Below are 9,460 nucleotides of genomic sequence, written 5' to 3'. Positions count from 1 at the left end.
TGGTGTTTGCATTTGCGACACCAAAGCACCAGACATCAGTTTCTGCAAATTTTCAGTCCAAAATACTTTTGGAACGTGTTTGAAATTTATCGGAGCTATTGGGGCTCCAAACTAAACATACACACAAGTCTAACAATATCATACGAACTCGCTCGCGCGATCAAAACAGAAAAATAATATCTAAAACTATGAATCGAACACTAAAACGCATGATTTTCAAAGAAATTTTCAAGAACTTCTAGAATTAGAACTAAGCGTCTGAAACCTATCAAATCAGCTCCAAACAACACCAAATTGTGCAGACAAGTTCTAAATGCCATAACGTACCTATTCCAAATCCCAAAATCAAATTCTGAGCTCGATAGCTAAAAGTCAACCTACGGTCAAACTTTTCAACTTGAAATTGCCAAATTTCGGCAAGTCAACACAAATCAACCTAAGGACTTCCAAAATCAATTTCGGGCGTACGCCTAAGTCCGAAATCACGATACGAAACTATCGGAGCCATAAAAATACAGTTCCTGGGTCGTTTTCACAAAAGTCAAAGTTTGGTCAATAATTTTGAATTTAAACTTCTAAGTCAAAGGGTCCAATTTAACCTGAACCTCAATAAAAAAATATTTTAATAATCCATGGGGGCTGAAAACGGAACACTCAAAGGCACCAGGGTAACACTTGGGGCCACAAGTTGCACCAATACAGTCGCTGTCAGTCTTACAACACCTAGTGTATATGCAAAATCCAAGTTTTCTAGGACGACTAAAATAGAAGGGTCCTGCATACAAAAAACAAGTCTCATAATACTCATACATTTATCAAAGCTATCACTAATTTGAAAAAAAATGAAGATTAATGTCTAACTCACTTATATTTGTGTGAATTCTATTGTAGTTAATTATTGGAACTTTACGAAATATAGTTTGAAAAGCTGCTAAAGCTTTTTCTTTTTAGGAGATAGATTTACTTTATGAGCACCACACAAACACATATATTTTCAATTTTCTTGAAAAAACTTTGTATTAAGACAATAGCTGTTGTCAGACAAAAATGATCAATACTATGATTTAAAATTATAGATTCCTTTTACCTTGACTTATTCAAGATACACATCGTATAATACATTTAGAAAACTTCATTTAAAAATAGAACATGATACTAACTTAAGAAGCGAAAAGTTTAAATTCTTTGCACACACTAAACTTTGAGGGCTTAAAACTGAAAGTTTGTCCTAATATACTTCATATATACGGATACATTTGTGCCAATTATCAATTTCTATACGCCCTATCATTAAATGATATTTATGTTTTTTGACACCTTAAATAATTACCACAAATTGATGCTTGGACTAAAAACTGATCAATTAGAACTTAAAATAGAGTCACATACCATAATAACTTTATATGATCGATCAACATATGTATTAATCTTTTGAATGTAGAAAGTAGATCTTTCATGATCATGCTATTAGTATTAGGGGTGGGCATAAAATCCGAAAAATCGAATTCCGAACCGAATCGAATTAATTTGGTATTTCGGTTTCAATCTTTTCGATATTTCGGATTATTTCGGTACTGAAATTTCGGTATTTCGTTAATTCGGTATGGTATACGGTATCGAGTTTTTAATATTTCGGTATTTCGACATACCGAAATACTAAAATAGTTTATTCCAAGCCCAACTTTATTTTTGTTGCTGCATAGTTGGAAACGTTGTAGATCACAACTTTTACTGTTGTCAGGTGACTTGTTTATCACCCAATATGGGTTGGGTTAATCCATGGGGAGCCCTGATATTTTCAATCAGTTTTACCTTCTTTGGATATGCCATTAATGATTTTATAGCAAAGTGATGCCTAGTCTTATAGCAAAACTTGATTTTACCTTCTTTGTACAACCTTTTTCCCCGTTCTATTCTAAAAATATAGAAATAGAGAGTAAGTTGTGTACTGATGTCTTATTCAATACTAAGGTGTTAAATAATTATATTCTTGACTATCATGCAATAGGATATTTGGTATACATGGTGTACTGGTGTTAATGTAAATAATTTGTGACTGAATAAGCATAATTCGGATGTAACAACATAATATTCTTAAATATAGCATCTCTACTCTTTGAATTTTAAAATATTGAAATTTAATTAAACATTAAGAATATAAAATATGTAGAGAGAACATAGCTTTATTTACAAAATAGATGCATAGAAACTACTCTTGTTCTGAATTTCCTAAACTTTCAATAATATTCTATAAACATGTTTTATATATCATGACCTTTGCAAAAGATTCTTACTTTATTTCAGTTTTTGTATAAAAAGAATCGCAAATTAAAGTGTTTTTGTTATCAAGCTGATTGAACTGTAGTATTACGGATTACCAGCCTCATTTAACCTTGTGCATTTTAAAACAATCTCAACCCATTTAGCCTTGATAAGAACCTGCTGAGTTCAGGTTGTGCTACGTATTACGTCGTATTTCCCCACAGTCGGTGCCTTCGTCGAAATACTCTTGTCTAAAAACATGGATTCAATTAGTTAAGGAGTGGGGGAGACACTCAAGATTTGGTTTAACCGAAACCGTACCGAACCAAAATAAGAAATATCGAATCGTACCGAAATATTTTGGTACGGTATTTGGTATACATAATTGATAAATCGAATATCGAAATTCTTAAATACCGAACCGAAGTACCGAAGATCACCTAATTAGTATTATGGCAGCTATTATATTAATGTCTAATTGATTAAAGAACAATTTGCTTGTTGTGTCCTATAAACGAGAAATGTATACTTAAAAGAATGTAATTAATGTAATATAGTACGGGAAAAAATAAGTTGACCAACAGGCATACCATAACGAGTCGCAACCAGTTGAATAAATTCATCAACTTTTTCGGCGTCAAGGTCTTTTGATACCGGAAGTTGTAAAACATTCAACTCAGTTGACTTGACCTCCTCATTTGCCATAAGTTGTAAAACATACTAACCAGATGCATAAAGTAAGAAGGCTAGAACCAAACAAAACATCGTTGGAGAACTCTTTCCACCCATTATGATCAATGAAGAAAAACTACGATTATGAAAAAGAAGTTGCAACAATTGTATTGCCTTCGTGATAAATTTATAGGGAGAGTAACAAGCTTTTCTTTCCTTGTTGTAAAAGAGGGAGTAGTTAATTGAGTCGGCTAAAAATGACATTAGTATTATTAAATACAAATTATTGATTTTGATTGAGCAAGATAAAAGTGACATTTCAACTAACATATACAAATTATTGGTTTTTCAAAAATGACATTCTTGTACCAAATATAAATAATAGGCATCTTATCTCGTCAACAACTTTTTACATGTTGCTTTTTTAAATTTATTATATCATTATAATATATAATTTCTCCTTTAATATATATGTCATTGCTTTTAAAATTTGCAAGAAGATTTTATTAATACAAGACGATAGTTATTGAAAGTAAGAAAGAGCATTATACCTAAAAGATCCTCTTACTAATGCAAAGCAGTACTTAAAAATAAATATTTTTAATATACACTAAAAGTCTAGAAAGTAAGAACAAATGTTACAATGAAAAGGCCAACATACCTCTCACGAACCAAAATCTCATCTAATCGTGATGATACCTAGTGTGTTTTAGTAGTGCCTATGACTTCGTACTAACGGTTTTGGGAAATGTATAGTTACTGGACATTTGCGGCTATGTATATCATTTAATGATTTATGATAAATGATTAAATAGTTCAATTATGTTATTCAATCACCATGTGTTAGGCTTACCTAGTCTTAGAGACTAGGTGTCATCACGACATCATACGGGGGGAAACTGGGGTCGTGACAAATATGGATTAGCCGATATCGACTTAATATCATCAAACAATACTAGAGAATTCAATTGCAATAGATAAAGTTAAGATCTTTACACTTTTTTCAAAAAGACAACAAACGTCAAACCGGGGTTCGCCCGGTCAAACCCCGGGTCCAATGGTAGATTCCGTCCATCCATAACCTCACGATTTCATATATGTGATTAGTTTCAAAATGCGAGTCCAAATCGACTCTCAAAACTCAATTTCTTATTTTTCAAAAACTAAGCAAAGTTTCGCCAATTTCTACTTTGATTCAAATGGTTTTGATGTTAAAATCTAAGATATGTTGATGGAATATGATTAGAAATAGATTAGAATCACTTGCTCAAGGTTTGTAGGTGAAAATCCCTTCTCCAAATCGCCTCCTACTAAGTTTAGGGTTAAAAAATATGAGAATGAGTTCAAAAATCCCGTCTGCCAACTCTTTAACCAGCTGCAAATGTCACATTTGCGACACATGGTTTGCATTTGCGAACCCTCACAATTGTGGACTAGGGCTCGCATTTGCGAACACTGACAGGCTCAACATGCATTGCAATTGCAATAAAGCCTTCGCAATTGCGAACTGGGGAACATCGCAAAGGCGGGCAAATTGTTCGCAACTGCGAACATGACCAAATTCTGCTAGCTTCGCAAATGCGAAGGTGAGATCGCATTTGCAACAACTGCCCATCACCTATCGCCTTCGCAAATGCGAGCCTGGTGTTCGCATTTGCGACACCAGAGCAACATACATCAGTTTCTGCAAATATTCAGTCCAAAATATTTCTGGAACATGTCCGAAACTTATCTGAGCCATTGGGGCTCCAAACTAAACATACACACAAGTCTAACAATATCATACGAACTCGCTCGCGCGATCAAAACACAAAAATAGCATCTAAAACTATGAATCGAACACTAAAACGCATGATTTTCCAAGAAATTTTCAAGAACTTCTAGAATTAGAACTAAGCGTCTGAAACCTATCAAATCAGCTCCAAACAACACCAAATTTTGCAGACAAATTCTAAATGCCATAACGTACCTATTTTAAATCCCAAAATCAAATTACGAGCTCGATAGCTAAAAGTCAACCTACGGTCAAACTTTTCAACTTTAAATTGCCAAATTTCGGCAAGTCAACACAAATCAACATACGGACTGCCAAAATCAATTCCGGACATACGCCAGAGTCCGAAACCACGATACGAAACTATCAGAGTCATAAAAACACAGTTCCTGGGTCGTTTTCACAAAATTCAATGTTTGGTCAATAATTTCAAATTTAAACTTCTAAGTCAAGAATCAAGGGTCCAATTCAACTCGAAAGCTTTCCAGAACGAAACTAATCAGCCCCGCAAGTCATAAAAGCATAAATACACATGTGTGAAGCAATAAAAATGGGTAATGGGGCGCAATTACACAAAACGACAAATCGGGTCGTTTCACATCATTATACATGTGTTATCTTTATATTAGACTCTGACTGTCTTCTTCTGCGCTTGTCACTGCTTTCAGCCCAAGGTTAGCTCTGTTACTTATTGAGTACATGGTTGGTTGTACTCATACTACACTCTGCGATTCGTGTGCAGATCCAGGTACATCTGGACGTGGTGATTGCTAGATCTATGCTAGTACCTGTTTGGAGATTTCAAGGTAGCAGCTATGACGTCCGCGGATCTCGACTCTCTTTTCCTTATTTTCTTCAGTACTGTTCTATTAATCAGACAGTTGTACTAGGGAGCTTGTTTATGTTTTGATACTCAGTAGTGCTCTTGTACTCGTTGACACCGTATTTTGGGGTGGTTGTAGTAGTATTTATGTTATTTGTAGCAGATATTTATGACATTTCCATTGTTTAGTTTATTAAACAATGTTTATTCAAACGTCTAACTGCTATGCGGTTGTTTTGTCTAGCAAGTGTGTTAAGCGCCATCACGACAGATTGAGATTTTTGGTCGTGACGATTTTATATAAATCTCAAACACACCCAACGGAATATACAACAATCCAATAAAAAACAACTCAAAATTAGGAGAAATATTTAAAAATACATTACCACATCATAGGTTCTAGAAGTTGATATATCTACATAATCATAATGATTGTTTACGACCTCAACTTCAGTACAAATCTTATTTTAGTATTTTGTACGAACCTCAATAAAAATATTATTTTAATAATTATGGACCACAGCTGCCATGGGGGCTGAAAACGGAACACTCAAAGGCACCAGGGTAACACTTGGGGCCACAAGTTGCACCAATACAGTCGCTGTCAGTCTTACAACACCTAGTGTATATGCAAAATCCAAGTTTTCTAGGACGACTAAAATAGAAGGGTCCTGCATACAAAAAACAAGTCTCATAATACTCATACATTTATCAAAGCCATCACTAATTTGAAAAAAAATGAAGATTAATGTCTAACTCACTTATATTTGTGTGAATTCTATTGTAGTTAATTATTGGAACTTTACGAAATATAGTTTGAAAAGCTGCTAAAGCTTTTTCTTTTTAGGAGATAAATTTACTTTATGAGCACCACACAAACACATATATATTTTCAGTTTTCTTGAAAAAACTTTGTATTAAGACAATAGCTGTTGTCAGACAAAAATGATCAATACTATGATTTAAAATTATAGATTCCTTTTACCTTGACTTATTCAAGATACACATCGTATAATACATTTAGAAAACTTCATTTAAAAATAGAACACGATACTAACTTAAGAAGCGAAAAGTTTAAATTCTTTGCACACACTAAACTTTGAGGGCTTAAAACTGAAAGTTTGTCCTAATATACTTCATATATACGGATACATTTGTGCCAATTATCAATTTCTATACGCCCGTATCATTAAATGATATTTATGTTTTTTGACACCTTAAATAATTACCACAAATTGATGCTTGGACTAAAAACTGATCAATTAGAACTAAAAATAGAGTCACATACCATAATAACTTTATATGATCGATCAACATATGTATTAATCTTTTGAATGTAGAAAGCAGATTTTTCATGATCATGCTATTAGAATTAGGGGTGGGTATAAAATCCGAAAAACCGAATTCCGAACCGAATCGAATTAATTTGGTATTTCGGTTTCAGTCTTTTCGATATTTCGGTTTATTTCGGTACAGAAATTTCGGTATTTCGTTAATTTGGTATGGTATACGGTATCGGGTTTTTGATATTTCGGTATTTCGGTATAGTACCGAAATACCAAAATAGTTTAGTTTATTTTTGTTGCTGCATAGTTGGAAACGTTGTAGATCACAACTTTTACTGTTGTCAGGTGACTTGTTTATCACCCAATATGGGTTGGGTTAATCCATGGGGAGCCCTGATATTTTCAATCAGTTTTAGTTTATTAACGGTCCATTTAGATAAAATCCGAATGATTTCTTAAAACAGTTGCCTATCTTACTAAAATGAAATCTGCAATGGTATATCCAAAATGGTAATTTTTTCTCTGTGAAATGTCTCAAAGTGATGCCTAGTCTTATAGCAAAACTTGATTTTACCTTCTTTGTACAACCTTTCCCCCGTTCTATTCTAAAATTATAGAAATAGAGAGTAAATTGTGTACTGATCTCTTATTCAATACTAAGGTGTTAAATAATTATATTCTTGACTATCATGCAATAGGATATTTGGTATACATAGTGTACTGGTGTTAATGTAAATAATTTGTGACTGAATAAGAATAATTCGGATGTAACAACATAATATTCTTAAATATAGCATCTCTACTCTTTGAATTTTAAAATATTGAAATTAATTAAACATTAAGAATATAAAATATGTAGAGAGAACATAGCTTTATTTACAAAATAGATGCATAGAAACTACTCTTGTTCTGAAATTCCTAAACTTTCAATAATATTCTATAAACATGTTTTATATATCATGACCTTTGCAAAAGATTCTTACTTTATTTCAGTTTTTGTATAAAAAGAATCGCAAATTATAGTGTTTTCGTTATCAAGCTGATTGAACTGTACTATTACGGATTACTAGCCCCATTTAACCTTGAGCATGTTAAAACAATCTCAACCCATTTAGCCTTGATAAGAACTTGCTGAGTTCAGGTTGTGCTACGTATTACGTCGTATGTCCCCACAGTCGATGCCTTCGTGGAAATACTCTTGTCTAAAAACCTAATATGCAATTCTACCAAGATCACACTTTTTGTGCCTCAGGTGAAGCATTTTGACCTTTTGTTTGGGATGTCAAGTCATCCAAAGGTTTTTTTCTACATATACACCAATTTATGTACCATTTTTTTTAATTAAGAAACAAACAAAATTTTTGATTCTATATCAGATTGATCTTTGGTGGAATCTCAAACAACATGGATTAAATTAGTTAAGGAGTGGGGGAGACACTCTAGATTTGATTTAAACCGAAACCGTACCGAACTAAAATAAAAAATACTGAACCGTACCGAAATATTTTGGTACGGTATTTGGTATACATAATTGATAAACCGAATACCGAATCGAAATTCTTAAATACCGAACCGAAGTACCGAATGACCACCTAATTAGTATTATGTTAGCTATTATATTGATGTCTAATTGATTAAAGAACAATTTGCTTGTTGTGTCCTATAAATGAGAAATGTATACTTAAAAGAATGTAATTAATGTAATATAGTACGGGAAAAAATAAGTTGACCAACAGGCATACCATAACGAGTCGCAACCACTTGAACAAATTCATCAACTTTTTCGGCGTCAAGGTCTTTTGATACCGGAAGTTGTAAAACATTCAACTCAGTTGACTTGACCTCCTCATTTGCCATAAGTTGTAGAGCTGCCATATTTGTAATAAAGTTTGTGTTAATTATTTTGATATCTAAAAATAATCTCTTTTGATAGTCGAGGTTGAAGTAGGGGGGAGAAAGTAGTGAGAGTAAAATCCGAACATTTATATATAATAAAATTATACTAACCAGATGCATAAAGTAAGAAGGCTAGAACCAAACAAAACATCGTTGGAGAACTCTTTCCACCCATTATGATCAATGAAGAAAAACTACGATTATGAAAAAGAAGTTGCAACAATTGTATTGCCTTCGTGATAAATTTATAGGGAGAGTAACAAGCTTTTCCTTCCTTGTTGTAAAAGAGGGAGTAGTTAATTGAGTCGGCTAAAAATGACATTAGTATTATTAAATACAAATTATTGGTTTTGATTGACCAAGATAAAAGTGACATTTCAACTAACAAATACAAATTATTGGTTTTGAAAACTTTTCATGAAAAATGACATTCTTGTACCAAATATAAATAATAGGCATCTTATCTCGTCTACAACTTTTTACTTGTTGCTTTTTTAAATTTATTATATCATTATAATGTGTATAATTTCTCCATTAATATATATGTCATTGCTTTTAAAATTTGCAAGAAAATTTTATTAATACAAGACGATAGTTATTGAAAGTAAGAAAGAGCATTATACCTAAAAGATCCTCTTACTAATGCAAAGCAGTACTTAAAAATAAATATTTTTAATATACACTAAAAGTCTAGACAGTAAGAACAAATGTTACAATGAAAAGAACAACATATCTGTGACGAACCAA

The 9,460-nt window shown here is 32.7% G+C and overlaps 1 protein-coding gene and 1 long non-coding RNA gene across 2 annotated transcripts; both read right to left on the bottom strand.

The window, feature by feature from the left end:
• Nucleotides 1–590: 590 nt before the first annotated feature.
• LOC142171578 (uncharacterized) lies at nt 591–3,151 on the bottom strand. The gene is made up of 2 exons (XR_012701300.1): nt 2,853–3,151; nt 591–775 (listed from the first exon to the last, which is right to left on the bottom strand). It is a non-coding gene; the product is annotated as an uncharacterized LOC142171578 (long non-coding RNA).
• Nucleotides 3,152–5,872: 2,721 nt separating this feature from the next.
• Nucleotides 5,873–8,983, bottom strand: LOC107817700 (uncharacterized). Its single transcript, XM_016643579.2, has 3 exons — nt 8,825–8,983; nt 8,560–8,685; nt 5,873–6,202 (listed from the first exon to the last, which is right to left on the bottom strand). The coding sequence occupies exons 1-3, from the start codon at nt 8,886–8,888 to the stop codon at nt 6,042–6,044; spliced, it is 351 nt and encodes a 116-aa protein (XP_016499065.1). The 5' UTR covers nt 8,889–8,983; the 3' UTR covers nt 5,873–6,041.
• Between the last annotated feature and the right edge of the window lie 477 nt (nt 8,984–9,460).

The sequence above is a fragment of the Nicotiana tabacum genome, chromosome 17 (genome assembly GCF_000715075.1).
Source record: "Nicotiana tabacum cultivar K326 chromosome 17, ASM71507v2, whole genome shotgun sequence".
NCBI lineage: Eukaryota > Viridiplantae > Streptophyta > Magnoliopsida > Solanales > Solanaceae > Nicotiana > Nicotiana tabacum.
The sequence above is the reverse complement of the archived record's forward strand: the minus strand, read 5'-3'. Positions and strand labels throughout refer to the sequence as shown.

Coding starts and splice junctions, on each gene's coding strand:
- LOC107817700 (XM_016643579.2), bottom strand. CDS start 8,888: ATGGGTGGAAAGAGTTCTCCAACGATGTTTTGTTTGGTTCTAGCCTTC. Junction 8,686..8,824: donor CTTCTTACTTTATGCATCTG/GTTAGTATAATT, acceptor CAAATATGGCAG/CTCTACAACTTATGGCAAAT. Junction 6,203..8,559: donor AGTGGTTGCGACTCGTTATG/GTATGCCTGTTG, acceptor TTTTGTATGCAG/GACCCTTCTATTTTAGTCGT.